This window comes from Oryzias latipes, chromosome 7 (assembly GCF_053564925.1).
Source record: "Oryzias latipes strain Hd-rR chromosome 7, Olatipes_Hd-rR_3.1".
In the NCBI taxonomy this organism is placed as follows: Eukaryota; Metazoa; Chordata; class Actinopteri; order Beloniformes; family Adrianichthyidae; genus Oryzias; species Oryzias latipes.
Genome location: NC_136243.1, coordinates 34,941,977 through 34,965,842, shown reverse-complemented (window position 1 = coordinate 34,965,842; position 23,866 = coordinate 34,941,977). Strand labels below are relative to the sequence as shown.

The following is a 23,866-nucleotide window of genomic DNA, read 5'->3' as shown; positions in this document are numbered from 1 at the left end:
AGCAGAAGCTGCAAATGTTCCTTTTTCTAATTATAATGTGTGTTTCTTTCACACCCTCTGCTCTGCGACAGGCCCAAAAGGCCTTTTTTGACTTCTCATTCTTCCCACTTACAGCTTCCTCCCCAGATGTGTGTGTGGTTTGGGCCGACTTAAATAGAATGACGAGAGATTTATGGCAGGTTGAACGGGGGGTGAATGCGTGAGTGTACTCCAGACACGAGCAGGAGGACAAACTCTGGGCAGAACAGTGACTGACTGAAGAAAGGGATCCCTGCTTTACCTCCTTTTATTATGGTCTTTCTGTCTTCTCTGCATTGTTAAATAACTCTTCTGCAACGCCAACACGACGCCGTTTTTCCTGCAGTTTCTCTGTATCCGTCTCTTCAGAAGCAATGCATGCTCTTCCAGCCTTGGAGTTGGATAATTGCTCTCGCTCCAGGTGGAAGTCAGGCAGCTGCTGGTATTTTTAGAAGGAGAGGAAGATGATGGAAGTGTTGATTGAATTTCCAGGCTGTAAAAACGCAGAACGTCATGAAACCCAACTAAGTCATGTTCTAAAAGAGTAAAAGTGCAGTCATTTATCCAGATCTGGGAAATGACTTCTCTCTTTTTTTTTTAGCACAGATTTGCATCAACATTTCAGAGCACATGCTTGTCTGGATGAAACCTTTTTTAAAAGTTTGTCTATGAATGAAAAGACTGAGACGCTCCCATCATGCCAGACTTCCATAGTGATCCCGTTCTGACCTCTTGCAGGCTGGGAGGCGGCAGGCGCGGGTCTTCAGCCTGGCCAGGTGGTTCTGAAAGTCAACGGGAACAACGTCAACCACAGTGACTACCAGGAGGTCCTGGAGCACTTTGCTGCTCAGCACACTCATCAGGAGGCCCCCGGAGAGGTGAGAGGCTTTAGGAGATGGTAGGGGAAGCATCATTGCACTAAAACCAAGCACAATTATATTAGCCTTCCACCGCCTCTCCCCAGGACCTTCAGCAGCTCGCACTTTACTAAGATTCACATACATTCTTTAAAGTGAATTTCCTGATTGTCATCGTGATTTTCTATTTTTTGTTTATGTTTATATAATAGGGAAATAATCTAGTGCATTAAAAAGAATCTGATACTTGTACCACAGCGTTTATAGCAATGGATCATTGGCAACACGCCACCCTAGAGGAGCGTTGACGGAAATTGCAAAGGACGGTCAAAAGAGAATCCCAGCAATGAAAATAAATAAATAAAAAATGAGTATGCAATGTACTCAACTGTACCCATTTACATGCTTCACCTGAAAACATAGGATATTTTATGAAATAAGGTTGTACTGCTGATGCCCAAAAAAAAAAAACAAGATTTAAATTTTTTTTTTTTAAATGTGGACAGTTTTGTTCTAGGTTTTTCCTGTTAATAGGAAGACCGTTCCACAGATTGGCTCTTTTCACTGTAAAAGTCTCCGCTTGTAGTTGCTCCTGTTGATCAGGAAGTCTCTATCTGCTCCCTTTTCATCATCCATCTGTTTACACTCTCCCACCAGCTTACAGCCCCGCATTACTTCAACCAAACTTAATTGGTTTAACAAAAATGGTGAGCAGTATTTGAGCTATCCAGGTTTACAGTTTTGAGCCAGATGCCAGCTCAGACGAGGAAAAAGAAGATGCACATGGATCTACTTGTCTACAAGTGGATGCATTAGAATGGGGAACAGGGAGCTTGTGGTCTGCCGATGGTAGCTTTGACATCACGAATAGCCTCTTTTTCCAACAGCATTTTTTCGTCTGCCCCTGATTCATGATTTGAATAAAGAAATACTCAGAGACACAATTTTAAGCTTATTTTTCTTTATAAATGCCTTCTATCGTGAGAAAAATGCCACATGGACATGTTAAAAACACAATTTTCATCAGAATGGGTCTTAAAGATAGATACTATCCGGCCTCCTGCTGGTTTTCAAGAAACCTCGCATTATCTGCTGCTGGTTACCTGGTTCAGGTGTGTTTAGCCAATTAGCTTCTTTCCCATGTCAATAAAATGCTAAACTCCAAAATGCACAGATAAAAAAACTGCCACAGCACATGCCAATGCATATTTGTTATATATGTGTATATGTATTTATGAATATTTGTATTTCTGCTTATTTAAGTGTTTATCCAGTGTAAAAATTGTCAACACTTTCCTACCTCCCTGCTGTTTTTGTACATTAGACATGTTTATCTGTACATATCACTCTGCACACAATTACGGCCATTTTTAAATTTGCACATTTCATAATTATTTGCACACTTTGTACCTGTTGTACATATTGATATTTTTTATATAATACTTTATTTAGTTTTTGTCTTTGCACTGTAAATGGTGATGGCTTCAATTTCATTTTCCAACTGGACAGTGACAACAAAGGCATATCTATCTATCTATAAGAAGCTTCAATGGCAGATTGGTTGGAAAACGGGTGGGACGACGGCCCTCGAGGCCTGGATTTGAGCACCCCTGCACTAGTCTATGAACAAATTGAGAGAGCGGCTCTAACGGCTTAAAACGAACCTACCACCAGGATGACAGACTGTCACTTCTTTTTGAAAGGCAAACCTCTGCAGAGGTTCACATACTTCTTTTCATCCAGTGTACCTGAGAAATGAAAACATTTGGTTCCTCACGGTCACTTTCTGTGGAATTTCAAGTTTGCGTTCCAGCTTCTGTGCTCAGTTTGAGGAAATAGTCTCAACAGCTACAGAGGCAGTTGGTGCTTTTCCATTAAACTGCCTTTGATTTACCAGCAGGGACTTTTTGATTTACATTCTTTACCAATGAGCCGCCATCACTCTTTTATTCGTACTTCAAATTGCATGACTGAAATCAAAACTGCAGAGGCCTCTCTGGTTGTTTTGACATTCCTGCAGCAACACTCTGTGTTTCCAGACGGTATTTCACAAGACTGCGCAGCCAGCAGAGTCCTCGCTTGTGTGTAATACTGCTTATTTTATCTTCAGTTCAGCCTGTTCTCCTGCTCCAGCTTGCTCTGCAGAGTCCCCCGAGCTCCTCTGTGTGATTTCAGCAAATTACCGCCGGTTCATTAAACAGCATGAAAAATCACAGGGATGGTGTTGATGGCTGCATTATAAGATTCAGTCCTGGCCGCTCTGTCAGGAACTCAGACAGTACTTTAGCTGTTTCCTGTTGAAGTTAAAGTCCCATTATGTCACACACATAATGATTTGTTCTCCGCATTTGACCCCTCCCCTTGGGGAGTGGTGAGCTGCAGACACAGCCGCGCTCATGAACCATTTGGTTGTTTCAACCCCCCCCCCAATCCAACCCCTTAATGCTGAGTGTCAAGCAGGGAAGCACTGGGTCCCATTTTTTTAAATCTTTGGTATGACTTGGCCTGGATTTGAACTCACCACCTTCCAGTCACTGGGCAGACACTCTTCCACACACTGTTTCATCGGAAGTAGATGACCTTATATTCCAAAAATGGCCAATCAGTTCCCTCAGCAACTCTGATCTGTCCTTCACAGTGTAACTGGGTGTATCGCGCCTTTGAGGACGTGGAGCATCTGCAGAGAGGACGGAGTCCCACTGAGAAGGAGCAGAACGCCTTCAAGCCTTTTCCAGTGGAGAACGGCTCAGACCACGAGGAGGACAGCAGGACCAATGGAACAGGTGAAGTCTGATGGCGTCTGACCCTCAGAGGCTTCTGGGTGCTGAATCTTTCAGAAATGCATCTCGGTTTAGTCTGTATTGACTCTTTTCGGTTAAGATCCAGATAAACGGAGTAAAAGGCGGCTTCAAATGCAGGTTAATTGACATCTTTCTCTCAGGTTGTGACCTGTGTGACCTCACAGGTGTTGTATATCCCTGATCACCCATAGCTTATTGCACAGCTTTAGGCCCTGTGGGGTTTGGAGGTGGGGACTCTGTGGACCAGACCTATATTTTCAGATCCGTCATCCTTAGTACTCATATTTATGGGTTTATTAAAAGGTTCAGTGATTCTCAGGAAGAAAAACAACAGATAAGCCTTATGATATTGTATTTTTAGGTCTGATTCTGCCTTTTTACTGACGGTATCCATGAATGTGAACATTGTGGTCCTCAGAGCACGAGCTTTGCAGACTTTCGCTGTCAGATGATCTTCCCCTGGTGAGTCTGACCGTCGATAACGTCCACCTGGAGCACGGCGTGGTTTATGAATACGTCAACACGGCCGGCATCAAGAGCCACGTCCTTGAGAAGATCACAGAGCCCAAAGGATGCTTCAGCCTCACTGCTAAGGTAACGATGAGAACAGGATTTTGAAATGAGATGTTCAAATGCACTTGTGGTGATGCATCTTTTTTTGAGTTGTTTGCTTAAACGTGTCTATATTTGTCTTTTATTTGCATAGCAACAAAGCTCACATTTTCTTTGAGTCTTTTTTTATCTCGAGTGTCATCTAGAACCTTAAAGAGGGACTTTCATGGGCCGCCACAAGTTCCTTATTCTGCACACCGACCTCTATGTTTAAGTGTTGAGATAAAACCGCATTCTCTCTGCGCTACTGCTGCAAGAAACGCCATATCTCCAAGGATCCCATCCAGCCAAATCAGACCTCTGGGCCTTTATCTGTTCTCATCAGCGGGTCTTGTCTCCACAGATCCTGGAGGCCTTCTGCAGCGATGACAGTCTCTTTGTACGGAACTGCAGCCAGCTCATCTCCCAGAGCGACCGCGTGGTTACCATGCCACAGTACGAGTTCAGACAAATCTGTGACACCAAGCTGGAGAGTATCAGTCGGCGCATCACATGCTACCAGCAGGTACAGACTGTAATGGGCTTAAATTTCAGCTGTTTTATTGATCCGCGTCTCCCTTTGAACAACAGATGAAGATGTTTTTGATTATTCATGATGACCTGACGTTTAGTGCGTTCATGTTTGGCGTGATTCATGATGACGCGCCATCAAAGCTTCAGACTGACATGAAACTTTTTTCTGGAGTTACTTTATTTATTTCCACAGTTGTCAAAGAGATGGACAGACATGGAACTCACCGGTCATATTAATTCAGTCTGAAGCTCCGCCCCCTTTTGTTCTTTTTTTTGTTGCAGTGACGTTATTGAGACATATAGAGAATCAGAGAATTTAAATGAAGAGTCATTCTTTTCATTGTTTCTCGTGGTCCCCAACCGCCGGGCCGTTGGACAGTTGGTGCCGGGTCACAGAGGAAAAAAACAGACCTAACACTACTTTGTTTTGGCAGAAAAGATCCAAAGAGGAAACAGAAAGAGAGCCTTTGTCTTTGAAATAAAAGAAAAGTGCATTAAAAAAAAAAAAAAAAAAGCTGGGAGTCATTACCCCAAATATGTATTTATTGTAACAGCAACCGGCTGTCTGTTACAAGGATGCTGCTAATAAAGTTGCTGAATCGGTAGATTCATGTTTATTTTGATATTTCCAAACACCAGTTTCTAGTCACTTTTTTTTTTCTGATTTATTTCAAGCATTGTAGTCAAAGCATTAAAGAATTTACACATATTTATCAAACTCGTTACAGAAATTATGAAATGCATAGTTTAAAAAGACAGAAAACAAAACAAAAATGTCACTTAAATCATATATGCTTAATTAAATACAGTGATCATTAACTGAGGTATAAGTAGACTTTGATTTATTGCTTGAAAAGGAGTGGGAAGAAGCAAGCTTCTATAATCCCACCCCTACTGAGTCCATTCATTTGATAGTTTAACAGTGTTTTTAAATCCGGTTCTGATCAGATAGATTCTCTTCAAGTAACAAAATCCAGTGTCTAGAAATAATTGATGATCTTCAGAAAACATTCATTCATGATTTCAGTAAACAGTAACGATACCGATATGTACTAATCATTGATTATCATTATCGCTTTTTTAATATTTATCCGTCACATCTTAAATGTCGTGCGAGGCTAAAGTTGGTGTCAAATTTTTTTAGCTTCCACTTTGACAGATATTGGTTAAGGCAGAATCCATTTCACATTTGAATGGTATCAAATCTAGTGTGTAAATAAAGTTTAAAGCAGCTGCAGGTATTTTACAGAGGACGAAGACAAACTTTACCCTCAGAAGTTTAGGGAAACTGGAAGCTAAAAAAATAAATATTTGTTCATGACTTAAAACTGTCCATGGCTGGTCTAAATACTGTTAACTGATTTTGTATGAAGCCTCTAGTGGTTACTCAATGAAGTGCACCTCCCTTCGGCTACTTCTGTTTTTAAATTAGCTTCAGTGCGGAAGTCAAAGATTTTCCTTATGGGGAAAACAAATCAAAGACGAAACAAATTGACTTTTATGATTCGGTCCAATGTCCCACAGTTTGCTCAGGAGCTGAGGAACAAGGTGTGGCCCTCCGTCCGGCAGGCCGGGGGCCGTCCTCACCCCCTGGGCTGCATGGACTTCATTCCCACCAACTGCCACATCAACTTGATGCAGGTCTCCTGTCCCAAAAGCACCACCTCCGCTGGCAGGACTTTCAGCATCCGCTTCGGTCGCAAAAACTCCATCTTTGGTCTGGATCAAGACCAAGGTAGGACTTTTGCTAAACAGCATTCCACGGCGTAGGAGAACATCCCAACATGTTTACAGCTGTAGCATCATTCTACACAACAACACCCACTTTTACTGCTCAGCCTCTGACCCACTGTATTCCAGCAGACATCAGACTCATTTGCCATTAGAGCCCAACACAGATTCTTCTAGTAAATGAGATGAGTGTTTTCTAACTTAAACTCCATTAGTCTCAAACCACACTGATGTTGCCTCAAGGCGGAGAAGGAAGCACTCAGTAAATGGAGAGCTGAAGGAAATGTGAGCAAATGTTGCCAAAGATGCATTTTGAAAAGAAAGACCCGGCTTGAATGGCAAAGAATCCGAACCCGTCTGACTGTTTGTGTAACGCGGTTCTAATGCACCTTGAGTTTATTAGGAACCTTCTGGTTCTGAACTGCGTTTACTCTGAGCTGAGATGAAAATGGAGTCCAGCTGTCTAGACTTTAGCTAGTGCGGGTTGCATTGTTCCAAGATGCTTGGCCTTTTCGCGTCGTAGAAGGAGGATCTGCCCGTCAGCCGTCTGCGCAGCAGCTGTCCGTCTGGCATGTTGAGCTCTGGTTTCATTTTTGGAGAAACTAAACCTTTATCCTTACTGATCTGAGAAAAAAGTTTATTAACGTCACTTTTTTTATGAATGCACATAAAGGGGGGAACAAAAATCCCTCACACGTTAAGGATTTGTGGTGGAACTGCAGATTTGTTTGACCTTTGAACCCTATGAACAGTTTCACTTCCTGTTTGCTCTTTTGGCTCATTGTTTACACAGTTGAGGTTCAAGAGGCTGCTTGGTTCTGAACATCTGGGAAATGTCAGAGTGAAGTCGTCTGCCGTTGCATCACCGCTAACGTGTTTTTTGCGCGTCCATTTGCTGTCCTCCTGTCTCCTGCAGCTCAGCTCAACCTCATGTCTCACACTCTGCACTGCATGACCAGCATGGGAGCTCCTTCCTGGAGCTGCTCCGGTCTGGAAGGGGACGAAGCAGATGGCAGCGGGGATGTGACTCTGGAAGATGGGGAGGGTGTGATGGACGGCCGGCAGGGTGTCCACGGCGAGGGCGGCCTGAGTTTCCTGCTCAAGCCGGAGGACACGGAGGCGCAGGATTCATACATTCATTTGTACAGCCGCCTGGATGTTGCTGTGAGGGAAATGAAGCAATATGTTGCTCAGATAGATGTGTAAGTTTCAGCTCAAGATCACCTTTCAAACTGCCTCCAAACATCAAAATGATGGTCTTCGGTTACGGGGGTCGCATTATCGCCACAGACATGATCACAAAGCAGGTTTATGAAGGTTTTAGTCAGAACATCTCCACAGATTATTAGTAAAAGTAAGACCTTTGTGGGAACTCAAACATTTGTCTTTCTTCATAGGTTTTCTACCAATTTATTTATTAGATTTCGCTCCTTTTTGGCTTGAAAACCCCACTGCTTCCTAACGATGCTGGCAGCATCTGTCCATTCTGGAGGCTTGTGTTTTTAAGGATCCCATTCAGGCTGAGAAACACATTCTTGTGTCTGAAGCTCTCCGCGTTGGTGTGAAACGATAAAGTTCTCCAAATCCACCACTGTTTTTTCAAAGCTTACAGACAAATGTCAATCAGGATATGAGGATGAAGCTCCTTCATGGCAGTTTCAGAGGAAGCGATCTTCTATCCATGATCTTCTGCTTGATCGGCCGTGGCAGCAGACGCCTCATCCATCAATTAGTTGACCTTACGGTCTGACCAGTGACTAGGTTCTGACCCAAGGTGGATCCAGTGGGGGCTTTCTTTGTTGTTTGGCTGTGTGTCAGATTTAAACGTGCCCATATGCGTGTCAAGCACTTATGTCAAAGCTCTCCAGACAGACAGACAGATGGATGGAAAACATGGCCAACAGGAAGACAAAGAATCCCATCATTTTTCATGAATGGGGTTCTAACAGTTCCTCCTTTGGGAATCTTCCAAAAATTTGGTCCTTCAAATTCTGAATAAATCTGTGCCTTTTCTTGTTTCTAGAAAGCCTCAGGCCTGTTTTCTTCAGATATATTTTGATTTAACTTTTACAAATGAAAAGGGGGGAAGTCTTGAAAATGGTGCTGCAGCCTGAAGAGAAGTCCCTAATGACTTCTATACTTTTACCTAAAGTATATAACATTTTAAATAATAAAAATATTTATAATTTATTCCAAAGCAAGTAAAAGCCTCTCTGCATACAGATACAGGAATTACAGGATTTTGTTGTTCATGGAAACCTTAAGGTAAACTTTTTTATGGTCCGTTTCCTCTGAAGACCAGACTCCTAGGAGAACACGAGGATTAAAGCTGGGAGTCAGAAAATGAAGGTTTTCCTCACCAGTTGGATTTTCTTCATGTTTATAATTAATTTTATTTACCTCCTCTAGAACAGAGGAGCTTCTCCGCTGTAACGTCCGTGTAACGCCTCTCAGAAACGGTGTGGCGCTTTCGTTTGTGCGGCCTTCACTCTGAACATTTATAGACTAAAACAGCTTGAAGTTGTTGTTCTGTAGGAATTGCAAAAGGAACATTCTTTTAGCCCAGAATGTTTACGGGCCGGGCCCGGCACAGGAACTGGAACAGAGAGTGAAGCCAGGATAACATCAAGAGGAGGAGACGCACGGCCGCTGTTTTTGCTGAGGAAGCGCTGTGACAATGTGAATTGTGCATGTGTGACATTTCTGGGTTTATTTGGACTCCAGTAGAATCCTAACGGCTCTCAATGTAAAAGCATCAGTTAAAACTGTCTTATCTAAAGAAAGCAGCTTCAAAAAGATGACAAACACTGTAAAAAAAATTGATATATGTATATATATACATATTTTTGCAGCCTCCTGTCATCCATCACTGAACCAACTGAGCTCCAGAGAGAGGAGGGGGGCTCTCTGGTGTACGATCCAAACCAGCCGCCCCCTCTGGCGCCCTGCGATGATGGCTGCGAGCAGGACAAGGCAGAGCAGGGGGGCATTAAGAGAGTCTGCTTTAAAGTGAACGAGGAGGACCAGGAGGATTCTGGTCACGACACCATGAGCTACAGAGACTCCTACAGGTAATGTCGGCCTGTGGGGCTCAACCACTAACTTTGCACGGGGTTGTCCTTTAAAGACGGTACAAACATCCATGACGCATGTGTGGAAAAAACGGCCTTGAACTCCTCTGCAGTGGAGAAACGACATGCGGTCATGCTTCCCTTTTTCCCTTTCAGACCAGAATTTCTTCCAGATGTTTGACACAGACTGGGGTTAAATAAAGGCTTCAAAATGTGTCGGTCAGATCTGATTATGTCATCTGTGTGTTTGGCGTTGATTCAGATGTTCTTCCAGTGTGTGTGTGTGTGCATGTGCACACCCTTCAGTGGGTTGAGCCCTACCGAGCCCCACCTTCCACCACCCACTGAGACGTGGCTGTCGGTTGCTGGTGTGGCGGCCTGCTGTGTTATTGAGCCAAATGTTTGGGGCGTTGTCGACTCCCCCAGTCTGTCATTAAGGCCGGTCCACGCCACGTGAAATGCAGCGACCTCATTCACAGAAAATGTGTGTGGTGCTTTCACCTTTCAGACGAGGTGTTTACTGAGAGTCTGGATTGAAGAGCGGGGAAAAAGTGGACGAAAGAACCTTCCATGTTCAGGCTAAAATGTTTATCTCAATGCAGGGAGTGTTTTCCTCTGAGGGGTTGACGGTTGACATTCACGCTTTTATTGCAGAGTATATAGATATGCACATATATATATATATATATATATATATATATATATATATATATATGAACACACATAAAGGAAAATAAAGGAAGCTGCCATATATAACAATATATATTATATGAACATTAGTTATACAGATATATGTGTTTTTAGTGATAAAGAGCTAATGCCCAGATGACCTTACAGGTACACGTGTTACGTGCACGCTCCGTGCTGCAGCTTGACTGTTACAAATGAGCAAATTAGACAAACTGCAGTTGGCTGGACATCCTGCAGCGTGTGCGTATGGCGTGCACACCCCATGCGTGCAATAAGGAGCCAGCATTCTTACTAATGACTAGAGTGTGGCGTAACGACAGCATCACCCGAATGTCAAAAGTACACGCACGATGATGGGACGTTCCATTTTCATGACGTGCCTTGAGATGGTCATACCAGCCTCAAGTGCCCCCCCCTGAAGAGGCAGCCCCTCCTTTCTGCAAACCTCCGTGGACCCCAGACAACCCGAAAACCCGCAGCACCCGTATGGGTCTCCCCTCCCTAAAGCTCAGCTTTCAGGGTTTTTCTTCCATCAGAGGAAGGACAAAGCAGCAAAAAACCTCAAATGATGAAGAAACAGCTTCAAAAGTTCAAGACTTGGTTTCACTTCAGTCGCAGCAGATCTGTCTCATCCGGACTTCTCCTTTTCCCGGCCGGACAAAGGTGACAGACCAACCGCAACGCTCCCAGCTGCAGCGGCAGCATTTACAGATCCTCACTCAGAAACCTTTAAAATGTCCACTTATCACAGAAAATGTTTTCTAGAGCTCCAAAGTTTGCAAAATGCACATTCAGGTTAGAACCGGAGTCTTAGGGAGCCGTTATCAGCCGTTAGCAGCCTGGATGTGTGCTGAATGCAAAATGCCCTGAATATCTACCTGTTTATACATCCGTGACTTGTTTTTGGCATATACAAGGATAAAAGTGTGATAAGGATGTGTATTTGTTTGTCCAAACAGGTTTACCATATCATTTCCATGATTTCACAGTCGGTCAGCACAGATTCATTCACACTCAGACTTGTTTGAAACGAGATTAACAGCAGGAAACCTGCTTTTCTCTTTTTGTGTTTGAGCAAAGCCCGATGAAGGTAAAAAGCCAAACAGTGTTGTTCTAGTCCATGTCTGGCCATTCTTTCTGCTAATTCAGCTTTTGAATCCTTCCCCATTTGAAAGGGATTACAGACATGTTTACCATCATGCAGGGCTTTGAACGTAAAACCGTCAAATCAAACCGTCTGAGAGCTGCAGAAATGAAGAAGACTTCGATCCAGAGCCAGCCTGATCCTTCTGGCAGCTCTGAAAAGAGCAGAAAACCAGGAACTACAGTTCACACTGCATATATGTTATATGAGAATCTAAGAGAGACATGTTTACTGCTCATCTGTGTAGTGAGGCCTCTTTTTTTTCATAAGTGCTGCTTTGGGATTCGTATAATAAATCAGTCAAAGAATTTTTAATCTGATGGATATTTGGGATCATAATTACAAGCTGCAGTTTTCTAAAATTTTCGTCGTGGTTTAACATTTAAATGAACTCTTCATGATGTGAGACGTTCACTGGCTGTGGGTTTTTTTTTTCCTGCAGTGAATGCAACAGCAACAGAGATTCAGTTCTGTCCTACACCAGCGTGCGAAGCAACAGCTCCTACCTGGGGAGTGACGAGATGGGGTCAGGTATTGCTTGGATTCTTCTTTGTCCTTTTCATAATTGAGTCATTATTTCTGGCCTGGCTTAAAGAACATGTTATTCTGATTCACCATTAGCATGAACGTGCAGAAAAGCTTTTTGGGATCCAGAGAGACCTTAAATTTAGAGTTGATAATGTAGATGAGGTCACAGAAAACCTAAACTCAGCAGCATTTTGTATGGGGTGATATTTATGCCTCCATGTTGCATACAAAACTTTCTATACATATAATACTAAGTATTTGGTTTCAAATACTTTTTTATGCTTTCAATTTTTTTTGCTTTCAAAAACCTTTTCTTTTCCAAATTTTTTAAATTTTTTTTTTTTTTTTTGCTTTCAAAAAATATTTTTGTGTTTGGTCAGAATATAGACCAATCAGCAGCTGTTTGATGGCAGCCACTAAACCCATCAGAGCAAAATCAAAGATAGGAAAAAAAGCAAGATGAGTCTCACTGCATGCGAACCCATTTGTGTTGCAAACGCAAACATATTTTTTGAAGCAAAAAAATAACAATTGAAAGCAAAAACAAACTTTTGAAAAGCAAAAAAAAAATTCAAGCAAAAAAAAAACATTGAAAGCAAAGACAAAGTATTTGAAAGCAAATATTTAATATTTTCATTTGCAACTAGGAAGGTTTTTTGTGCAACATGGTGGCATAAATATCACTCCATACATTTTGTGGTGTGACGTTCAGCAGACCAAAGAGGTTTAGTTTCTGCCTTTAGAACTCTGAGTAGAAGTTGCAGAGACCTGCTGTCTGACTCCGTTCCTGCATCTCCATGTTTGTGTTTTTTTGCTGCCAGGGGATGAGCTGCCCTGTGACATGAGGATTCCCTCTGACAAACAGGACAAGCTGCACGGCTGCCTCGAGCACCTGTTCAATCAGGTGAGTTTGCTCTTTGAATGAAGCTGCATCTGATCTGCATCAAACCTCCTTTTAGGATTCAGACGGGACACATTTGGTTCGCTTAAAGTGAATCCGAATTCGTTTCCCCCATAATTTATCAGTCTGAATACACCAAAGCGGACCCTGGCCTGGGAACCGCTCTCTGACCCATCTTTTGAGGTGGTCTCGGTTCAATTTCAATCGGACTGAGCTTCTGTTTGTGCCGAGTTTCCTCAGTCTGGACTGGACCTAAACAACCACCATTTGGATAAGTGAACTATCCTGACTAGGATTGCAAAGCGTAGGAGTTCCAGTAGTTATTCTCTCGTTGCTTTGCCCCGCCCTTTAATTCCTGGCCAATGAGTGGGGAAATCTTTAGTCACATGGTTTTGTTTACAAACTTTGGTCCAGAACATGTAAGTCAGCTCGACTGAATACAGAGCAAAGGCAAGGTTCAGGACCCGGTCCAGACCAACAGACTTTTCCAGTCTGATTACACCCTTAAACTGATATGGACTTGACTATGGATGGGTACCGTCTGGATTTTATCCGGTGCCAAACCGGTTCTTTTGAAACCGTTTAGATGCCTGAACAGTGCTCGAGCTGCTGCTTCAAAAATGAAAAAAACAAACAAAACACAAGCCAAACATTTTCCAAAAACATTTACCGAATTTTCTGCACTGGATTATCAGTCGCTCCGTCGATGACGTGTCTATTTTCAAACTTGTGTCATATATAAGGTGCATTAAGTGAGACAAAAGAGTTAAATAAGTCAGTCCGACTTTATTAACTGTGTTCATGGTAACTCTAAAACTTGTTTGTGACCTAAAAAACAATGTAATACCGCTACACATTAGCCATGTTAGCCTATTCACCATAACACCCAACCTATTTGCAACTCGTAAAAAAGCACAGTTCCTCTCTGCAGCCTCAGTAAACAGAACCTGAATTAAGCCATGCAAAAGGTGCTCTGGGTTATGATGCACTATTGTTTTTTGGAAAAAAAGGGAGGCTTTTCAGTGTGCTTCATAGTCTGGATAATACAGTAAATGTGACGTGGCAGGATGACAGGATGCCCCTGCTCAGGCTGCTGTAGTTCTTCCCACATGTCCAAGCCTGTTCAGCAACTCACAAACACGAGAGCCACTGTTTGACGTTGGAGAGCTTTGCCACAAGTTACTGAGCAGAGCTGAACACGAAGGATGCAGGAATAGAGACGGCAGTGTGATGAGGAAAGGGGAAAAGCCGTGTGGAGGGTGAAAAACCCCTTCTTTGTAGGTTTTATCTAACATGTTTGCTTTAATCATTCCACAGGTCGACTCGATCAACAGCCTTCTCAAAGGCGCCGTCATGACCAAAGCCTGCGAGGAAACCAGGCACTTCTACTCCGACCACAGCCAGCCAGGTACACGCCCGCCTCCACGCGTCTCCACGGCCTCCCAAGAGGCTCCGTTCAGAGCAGGTAAAACTGCATCTCCTCACTTTGTGTGGACAGAATTTCGCCAAACCGAAGACTGGACGAGCCGCTGCCGCCACATTATCCACAAGAACATCCAGGAGGACCCTTGGAACCTGCCCAACTCCATCAAAACGCTGGTGGAAAGCCTGCAGAGGTTTGTGGACGGTGAGTGGAGCGCCCTTGGAGCCATTCCCACCACATGATCATACGCCGTTTCAGTCATTTCAGTCTTTTTTCCCCTTCAACAGATGGAAAGAACCAGCTTCTTCTGGCTCTTCTCAAGTGCACAGGTCAGTCTTTGAACAAGCAAGTTCACTGAGAGCAGCAGAAACCAAGACAATCCAGTATTTGTCCCAACTTCATGCCGATTTGGGTCTTGGAGCAAAAGCAGACTCTTCAAAAGTCTTTCACTGGGTTACATTCACAAAACATTACACATTTAGATCCTTAAACGTTAAAGGCTCCAAGATTTTCTGCATTCTCCAAAACAGGGTTGGTTGAGCATCTGATGAGCTGAGGACTTCTGTCTGAAGGTCTCTGACTGCAAATCAGATCCTCCATTAATGGTTAAAGACACTTTTACCCAACGCCACTCGCTCATTTCTTCAACATTTCTGGAAATCAAATATCTGGAGCTTTGCATTAATCAAAATTGATCTGATTTGTAACCTATATTTGAACAGAGGAAATGTTATTGGCTGTATATGAAATCTGGACTGAGTGACCCCTCCCCCCTGGCATTTCAAACTGGAAACACCTGCTGGCTCCAAGAAGCCAAAATCCCAGACTTCTATTGGAAGACGAACCATTCTTGCTCTGATACCTTTTTTTGAAACATGTTCTTGATTATCTTATATTTTTGCTGTAGTTCAGGATATTCCAGTTATCAACTGACCAATCAGATGGCTCTATTCAAAGTGGGCGGAGCCTGATGGCCCCATGTCCAACATTCAAAATGTTTGACACTACCACTTTTTGGTGGTAGGGGTGTGGCCTTCCAACAAGCCTACTCTTGATTGGTGAGACTGGTTGCCATAGAAATGTTGATGACCGACTTGGACCAATCACTGCTCACCGGCAGCTGAATGCCTATGACGTCACACTCAGTCCAGGTCTCACACTCTGTCGATGGATGGCATAGTAGTCAGTTCACCTGTTTATGCTATCTGTCACATGACACCCCCACCCCCCACCCCCAGGCGCCAACTCCATCAGTCTGACAGGAGAATCTCTTTTTTTTCTTCAGACACTTCCCTGCAGCTGCGGCGGGATGTGATCTTCTGCCAGGCAGCGACGGCTGCGCTGTGCACGCTGGCCGAACAGCTGCTGATGGCGTTACGGCTGCGCTTCAACAACGCCGGCGAGTACCAGGAAGACAGCAAGGAAACCAGCTGCAAGTGGCTGGAGCAGATATCCGTCATTGGGGCTCTGCTGCACTTCCAGTCCACGCTAAATCCTCACCTGGTGAGCTCTGGTTGCGAGTTCTGAGCCGGGACGGCTGCTCTGTAAAAGCATCCGGCCTCCGGGTGTGATCAGTGACGCCGCTGATGCTGAGGTCCAATCAGAACATTGCTTTGAAGCTGCCTTTCTTTCTGCTGTCAGAAGGAGGAGCGCACCATGCTGGAGGACACCAAGGCAGCCCTGTTGGATCTGGACAAAGTCACAGTGTTCTTCAGGCAGCTGGAAGACGAGTGTCTTGTTACAAGTAAGATAACCCCCATGACAGACTTTCAGACCATCCAGCTGGTTAACCGCCTCTGAGCCAACAGCTGTTAGGATTGCAGACGAAGTATTGATCAGAAGTAATGGACGAGTCACTGGAGGGATCAGGACTGTAGAAACATTCGTCATTGTTGTAAAGACGAACCATCGTGACCCAAACCTAACCGTGTTCTGGAAGAAGTGGCTGCTGGTAGAACAGCATTTGTCATGCTGAAGGTCAAACATTTGTTCAGGAGGCTGCGTGGACAAAGGTTGTTGTGCTTTGCCTCCAGCTTGTTGTCGTCCTTGCAAGCAGCGTTTGTGTGGATTCAGAGCCGGATTCACTGCTTTTGTGTGTTTTTCTAATAACTCCACTATCTGTGCTCAGTGAGACAGTCCCGTCTGAACACACACACAAAAAACGACTTTCTCTTGAACCGTCCGTATTTTCTGCAGCCTAAACACTCCTGCAGACAATCAGATGTATTGTTGGATGCTTGATCTCACTGTTGTGTACTGGCAGTGATGCAGAGGTGTGTCGTTTAGACGTCAGTGCAGATTTGTGGTCGTGTCTGATGTAAAAATGTTTCTGATCAATAATCTTTGCTGTGCGCTGCTGTTCGTGGCGTGAGAATGAGCTGGTCAGGATCCACTTGCTAAGAACAGCATTTCTCATTTGCTCTCAAGTTTGTTTTTTTGCTTTCAAAAGTTTGTTTGCGTTTGCAACACTAATGTCTTCGCATGTGTTGAGTCTCATCTCGCTGTTTTCCTATCTTTGATTTTGCTCTCATAAGTTTCAGTTTAAAATGTCTTACCTGCCAACAAACAGCTCCTGATTGGTCAAAGTATTTTTTTTCAAATATTATTTTGAAAGCAAAAGAAAAATTTGGATTCAGAGAAAAGTATTTGAAAGAAAATATTTAATATTATCCTTTGCATCTTAGAACGTTTTTGCAGCATGGTGGCATAAACATCTCTCCATAGGAGTCAAATGATCTAACAAACCTTTGTGTGATTTAACATTTTTTGTAATCGGTGGACTGACTGGACATCCAGAGTGGTTTTAATCTTCCTGCCGCCTGTGTGTTGCAGACACACCTGTGTGTTACCAGGTGGAGGGCAGTCGACAGGCTCTGAAGGTCACCATGTACCTGGACAGCTGTCACTTCAGCGAGCTGCCCAGCCGCCTGCAGAACGGAGGCGGGCTCAGATTGAACACGGTCCTCTTCACCCGCGGTAAGACCCGAACGTGGGGTGTGGTGAACTTGCAGTGAGTCGGGAATTAAGATCAACGATTCACAGATCAAACGCCGTGATTCTTTCTTTATGTTTAAATGGTTTCTGTATGTCTTTTTACTGGATGTTTGAAAACTATAACATGTATTTAAATACCATCATTTATAAATGTTATTTAGAACAGGAGATCAACACAACATGAAAGATAAAAATAAAGATTTAGAAAGAAAACTGTGGCATTTATCACTGTAAACAAAGTCAACTTCCGGGTTAACTTCAGCAGGAAACAAAACCTAAACATCGCTGTTGTTTTGGATCATTTGACAGAAGGTCCTGAAAATGTTCTCCACACTTTTTCCATCCTCAAAGTTTAGCAGACTGCAGATCCAGAAGATCGATGACGAGAAGATAGTAGATGAAGACACAACCCCTCTATAGAAATACAACGACTAGAAAACACTCAATGTCCTTTCATCTAAACCAAAAACAGAGTTTCCAACAGAAAACATGACTGACTTTTTTTTTTTTTAATCTTTAGCGGGAAAAATAAAAAAATTCAGATGAACGTTTTACAGAACATTTTACTGGTCCAGCTTTTACCAATCAGGTGACATCACATCACTGATCACCAGATTTTCATTGTATTCCTAATTTATTATTCATTCTATTTTTATATAAATTGTCAGTTACATTTAAAACAAAAGCTTTTTCTCAGAAGTTGTTTTCATTTTTTTTTTAATCTTAGAAAAACAGTCGATACTTTTACTTTGAAAATGGGAAATGAGAATTCGCTTTGTTTAGTTTATCTACTTAAATCAAACATTCTGCATTTCTAGCACAATAATTACATTGTCTGAAGTGTATTTTTACTACACCTCAAAATCAAAAATCAGCGATCTCACAAATATTGGTACTTACATTTTTGTGAATATCCGAGTATTCAGTTACTCCTTACAGCTCTAATGAAAGCATCAGAGGCTGGAAAATACCACATTCCTGCAGAGTACGTTATATTTTTGCACCATTTGAAGGAATCCGAGTTGTCAAAAAGCTTTCATGGAAAGTTCCGACACCTCAGACCCATCAGCCTCTCACGCATGCACAGCTGCTGATGGCTTTCTGCACGATTATTAAGTTACAGCCAAGCCTTTTATTGGCCACTTCCACCTTTGCTCTCTCCTTCAATCCTCTTAGTTTCCCATCAGCCTCCATTGTTGCTGCGTGAATGAAAGGCTTTATTTCACAGAGACATTAGTCTTCTGTGGGTTAGAGCTCCTCACTAACAATCTGATAAGAGGAGCACACAGAGAAGGTGCAGAAACATCCCAGACGGAGGCGTTCGGCCTGTTGGCTTTGTGGAAGAGCACTGCCCCCTGCTGGCACTGGAGGCAGCCTGCAGACACGCTGGAGGAGACGTTGAGCACAGAAAGTCAACTTTCTGGATCCGTTTTTAGAAGTTTTTACGTATTAGTGCAGCGCGGAGGGTTTTTATTTTTCTGTTTCTTCAGGAAAAAGCGGATGTTGAAAGCACGAGGTCAGAGGATGGCTAATCTTTGCGGCGTGTGTTGATAAATGTGTGCGTTTGTGCTTCCCTCTCCAGCCCTGGAGCGAGCGGAGGGAGTTTCTCAGCGAGAGTACACAGAGATGGAGGAGCTGCAGCAGCGCACCAATGCAGTCTCACTGGAGAAGGTCAAGGCCTACTACCGCAGACTCCGGTAATGGACACGCCCACTTCCACGCCGCTCAGGATGTCTTTGAACCCAAAGAGACGTCTCCCTGTTTTTTTGTTTTTCTGTTACAACCCCAACCAAAATAATAAATAAACCACACTCACTGACTCTATGTGGGACACAAAAAATGAACAAATAGAAAATATATAGAACAAACGAATATATAACGAGCACAATCAGGAGAATTCCTTCAACAGAAGAGTTGAGATTTGGGGTTCTATGTGTCTTAAACAAAGCTCCCAGTCTATAAAAATATTCCAGTAAAACCTGTAACTGTTCTCACTGATCCCCTGCAGAAGTTTGTACAATCTTCGTTCTTTTTTTTCCATCAGACATAGCATGTTTATTACTCATGAGTCCTAAAAGAGACATAATCCAGATTTAATTCCCAATATTTTCTGTATTTCACTGAGTTGATTACACCCATATCTCTTCAACTCTGAACATAACCAAAAGCAATCAAGGTTTTTCTATTTCAGGCACGAAGGAAGAAAATTTACAATTAAAACTTTGCAATGAAATAGGATTTATTTTAAGTTGTAAAGATTGGATTCTGTTCTTCACTATCTATTAAAATCATTTTTTTGCATTTCAGACAAATGTACGGAGCCCCTAAAGGGACAAAAAAGTAGTTTCTGGTGCACACCAGATAATAGCTGCACTTTAAAACCAAAAAATAAAATCAGGTGTTTTCTTTCAAACAGAGCGTTCTATCTGGAAAAGTCCAACCTCCCGACAGACTCCAACTCCACGGCGATGAAGATAGACCAGGTAAATATTCACGGATGCATCCTAAACACTTCCCTTAAATCTACATGGATTTTCTTCTTTACCTTGAAATTTCATCTTGATTTTGTGACAAAAGTCAATCTCTTAAGATAATGTTGTGACTGAATATAAATGCAAGCACAGATACTGGGCCTTGAAGTTAGAGACCTTCAACCAAGCATTTCCAAAGTAAGGTCAACTGGTTTAGAACCCCCAACCGACCCCCCATCCTTAACTCGTACTAACTTTAACACCTCAGCGTTTTTAGAGTCAGAGACTGACTTTCCTGTTGTCTAAACTGAAAAGACGTAACTTTGAAATAGAGACATTAGTCCTCAGGTTGTCATTGTTTGTCAAAAAAAGGATCCTCTTTGTGTTTCATTGATGGTTGTACCTTTGTTTTTTGTTTTCATCTAATATGTCGGTCACTACATGTGAAAATAGTTGTACTTCAGCACTAAGCAGTAGCTAAAGTAGCTTTTTCAGATGAAAATCTTTTATACTTAGTTATAAAATACTCTAATGACTTACTGATGTGACCTTCTCTGTCTTCTGTCACAGCTGCTGCGTCCCCTCAACACGTTGGACGACCTCTGTCGACTGATGCAGTCGTACGTCAACGTGCGCTCCACGTCCCAGGGTCACCCGTCGGGCGTCAGCGTGCTGTGCGTGTCCTCGGAGCTGTGCAACCGGCTGGGGGCCTGTCACATCACCATGTGTGGCACAGGCATGCAGAGGTCAGTGCGGCTCGGCTTCCGTCGGGTGGAATCTGCTCCTGCAGATGCTTTAGTGCGTGTTCATTCCAGGAGACTTAAAAAAATGTGCCGCTTGCAGATGCACCCTGAGCGTCACTCTGGAGCAGGCCATGATCCTGGCCAGGAACCACGGCCTCATTCCGCGCTGCATCATGCAGACCATGGACATCATGAGGAAACAGGTAAACTCTCACAGCTGGAGGCTTACACCTGTTGTCGATCTGTGTCTCCAAACTTTGAAATGGGGGAATTCAGCATGGTAAGGGTAATGCTTGAAGATGCCAAAATAAAATTCCCTGAAGTTCACTTTTTAGAAAACAATCTCAGATGAGTTTTAAACGCGATATGGAATACTGCCCTGCGAGATTCCAGCTCAGACCAGGAAAACAAAGACGTTCATGGATCTGTTTGGCTGCCAGTGACTATATCAAAAAGGGGCGGAGCTTGTAGCCCCACCCAGCGTTTTTCTTTTTTACGTCAAAAATACGTTTTTTTTTTCAACAGCATTTTTTCATCTGTTCCTGATTCACAAGGATTTGAATTAAGAAATATTCAGAAATGCAATTTTAAGCTGAATTTGCTTTATATATGTCGTCCATCATCAAAAAAATGCAACAGGAAGATGCTAAAAACACAATTTTCATCTTTAAATTAACAATATCCTAGAAAACTATACCACAAAACATCAAATTAGGCAGTGATATTATTTTTTATTTTTGATTGTTCAATTGATTTATTTGATCTGTTAAATACTTCAAGCTGCCGTAAGATTGTTTTAGCACATTTAAGGCAATCATTAATTGCAATATTCGCCGTCTTTTGCGATATTCGTATTGCACAGCTTGATCCCGTGATAACAATAAATTTGCGATATGATGTGCAGACCTAATGTCAATAATACATAAAAAAACAGTTTCAGACTCTGCCTTTCACCAGGAATGAGATTTCCATGTGAATCTGATCACTGTTTCTTCCATAGACAGAGTTTTGTGCGTTTTTTGTTTGCTTCTTTTCTCTAATTTAAAAAAAAAATAAGAGAACGATTTTCACAAGCCGCATCCAAAAACTGTTTGGTTTCTGATGGTTCCAATCTTGTGATCTGCCAGGGAGCAAGAGTGGAGCTGTCTGCTAAAAATCTGAAGGTAATGGACCAGATGCCTCCATCAGCTCCAAGGTATGCCGTCATTTCCAGTCCCCCTTGCTCGGCTCTGTGGTACAGCGGTCTATTTATAGCTCCAGAACAAAGCAGATTCCTCCTGATATGACCCGTCTCTGTTTCAACAGGCTTTTCAGGCTGTGTCTGCCGCCTTCAGACGGAGACCTGTAAGAGTCCAGGTCTCATTTCTTCCCCTCAAAGAGACGCTGCCAATAACACAAAGCAACACAACCACACATGCAAACGTCTGCATGGAGACTACGAGGGTCTCCTCTGCACTGAAGCAGGTTATCAGGACTGGGGATGAACGGACGAAAGCATCTGCGGGACCGGAGATCTCCCAGCGACTGCTGATCGGTTCTCCTCACATCAATGACTTGACAGCCGATGAAAAGTTTTTCCCAAATGAGCAGAGTCCCGGTCACCCAAAAGGCTCTCAGTAGAGTGGGAATTTTAACTGTATTAACCAAACTACCTGTAGCTGACCGTCGTCTTAAATTCAGATGTTTTCTCCTTTGCCTTGGACTGCAAGCTCTGGAGGAGAGCTGTGGCTTTCTGTCTGAGCGCTGGCGTTCCCCAGGGCTCACTGTTCGGACCTCGACTGAAGTAGCACACTTGAATAGGCTGGCATTGGTTCGCTGGATGAGTAGATTTTGAAAGTCTTAAGAACAGACGGAGAGGTGGAAGTAGGCCTGAAGGAACAGATTTACCCTGGGCTCGTTGCATGTGGTTACTGTGCAATTACTGTAGGTTTAGTGTGAGTACTGTATTACTGCATCAAATGAAGGATAGATATTTATTGAGTCCAGAAGGAACTTTGTTACTGCTTGCTTAGACTCTGTCAGGTATTAAAGAATCTAAAGTCATTCCAGCTGCATTATGAACAGTATTTAAAAGACCAACAGCAGGACAGTTATTATTATTTTTATTTTGATTAACCTGTCTGTTTGTGTATTTAATTTTATTTAAATGTAAGGACTTTGATTATGTCAGAATTTATCATCAGGGACTGAAAGAAATGGAAAAGCTAAAAAAACAGAATCAGGACTGAAAAGTTTCTAAAACAAACTAAACGACGGGTTTTGATATTTAATCACTTGTTAAATTATTCATATTTTTAATAGAAATTTCCTAGCTGAGTGGTTTTGTTAACGGAAAATTCCTCTGACTTTTAAATGGGCTTTTACCGTTTGCGCTGAAGCAGTTGCTGCGTTGTTTGTTACGGTCAGTGTTAGCGGGGAGTAGGAGGACGGAAACAAAGGGATGGTGACTGAAACACAGCTGTTTTATTTTCGTGTACATACTGCGTCGGAGCGCAGTCGAGGGCGCAGTACGCTAGAAGAGTATTGCTATATATTATATTGGATTATTTTTATGAAAATAATATAGTTCTATGAAGCATTTTGTATTTGCGAGTGTGCATTTGAGCAGAAGCTGCCTCACTGACGCCCTCTTTTTGACTCTTACAGTAGCATCCATTCCCGGGACGTTCTGCAGAAAATCACTTTTAATTTATTGAAAAGGTTCAAATGAACGTGGTGGAAAAGTCTGTACACGCCCTGCAACGGAACCACCGCAAACTCTTCATCTATCAGTTTGAATCATCCTCCTCCTCCTCTCCTATCTCAGCTCTGAACATGATGTCATGTATATAGGACTGTTGCAGCATCACGTCTCATAAACCAGTGTTGCCATTTCAGAGCAGCTGATGACGGCAGCATCCTGCTGGGGGTCCATGCCACAGAGCACACCTTTCATTTGCATTCTCCTAATGTTTCTTTATTGTACATAATTTACCTTCAGTTTTATGTGGCTCGAAAAGCAACTGTACAAAGGCTTTTGCAAGAATCTTTCTAAATCTATTATTGTAAATGGAATCCTAACAAGTTAGTGAATAAAAAGTTCTCAGTTTGATTCTTTTTGTTGTTTCTGTTTCGTCTAGTCTCCTCTCTGGCTGGTGGATTATGGAGGGACTTTTGTGCCGCTATTCCAAGCACATCACGTAAAACGTTAAAGGTTTTGTGTGCTCAAAGAAGTGTTTTGCACTGGAAACAGAAAAATAAAACTTGAAATTGCGTGCGATCAAAACGAGGACAAGCATTTTTTTGTCTGCACATATTTTTGTGTTTGAAGTGCAAAATAATTTTTGAGCACACAAAACTTTAAAAGTTTTACATTGAAAACGGTGTATA

At 42.7% G+C, this 23,866-nt stretch overlaps 1 protein-coding gene across 4 annotated transcripts in view; it reads left to right on the top strand.

The window, feature by feature from the left end:
- The window catches only part of prex1 (phosphatidylinositol-3,4,5-trisphosphate-dependent Rac exchange factor 1), a 68,394-nt gene extending 44,806 nt beyond the window's left edge, over positions 1 to 23,588 (top strand). For 3 of the 4 annotated variants that reach the window (XM_023956333.2, XM_078949625.1, XM_078949626.1), the window contains 22 exons: positions 757 to 896; positions 3,514 to 3,658; positions 4,095 to 4,270; positions 4,632 to 4,793; positions 6,326 to 6,536; positions 7,449 to 7,734; positions 9,385 to 9,603; positions 11,880 to 11,968; positions 12,787 to 12,869; positions 14,184 to 14,274; positions 14,365 to 14,493; positions 14,577 to 14,618; positions 15,575 to 15,792; positions 15,931 to 16,033; positions 17,122 to 17,265; positions 18,866 to 18,980; positions 19,700 to 19,766; positions 19,908 to 19,952; positions 20,325 to 20,500; positions 20,598 to 20,700; positions 21,625 to 21,692; positions 21,803 to 23,588. In XM_023956333.2, coding sequence (XP_023812101.1) covers positions 757 to 896; positions 3,514 to 3,658; positions 4,095 to 4,270; positions 4,632 to 4,793; positions 6,326 to 6,536; positions 7,449 to 7,734; positions 9,385 to 9,603; positions 11,880 to 11,968; positions 12,787 to 12,869; positions 14,184 to 14,274; positions 14,365 to 14,493; positions 14,577 to 14,618; positions 15,575 to 15,792; positions 15,931 to 16,033; positions 17,122 to 17,265; positions 18,866 to 18,980; positions 19,700 to 19,766; positions 19,908 to 19,952; positions 20,325 to 20,500; positions 20,598 to 20,700; positions 21,625 to 21,692; positions 21,803 to 21,845 — 2,855 coding nt within the window. In that variant the 3' untranslated portion in view covers positions 21,846 to 23,588. The remainder of the gene's footprint in view (positions 1 to 756; positions 897 to 3,513; positions 3,659 to 4,094; positions 4,271 to 4,631; positions 4,794 to 6,325; positions 6,537 to 7,448; positions 7,735 to 9,384; positions 9,604 to 11,879; positions 11,969 to 12,786; positions 12,870 to 14,183; positions 14,275 to 14,364; positions 14,494 to 14,576; positions 14,619 to 15,574; positions 15,793 to 15,930; positions 16,034 to 17,121; positions 17,266 to 18,865; positions 18,981 to 19,699; positions 19,767 to 19,907; positions 19,953 to 20,324; positions 20,501 to 20,597; positions 20,701 to 21,624; positions 21,693 to 21,802) is intronic. The other variant, XM_023956334.2, reaches the window with a different exon arrangement.
- The last annotated feature ends 278 nt before the right edge of the window (positions 23,589 to 23,866 follow it).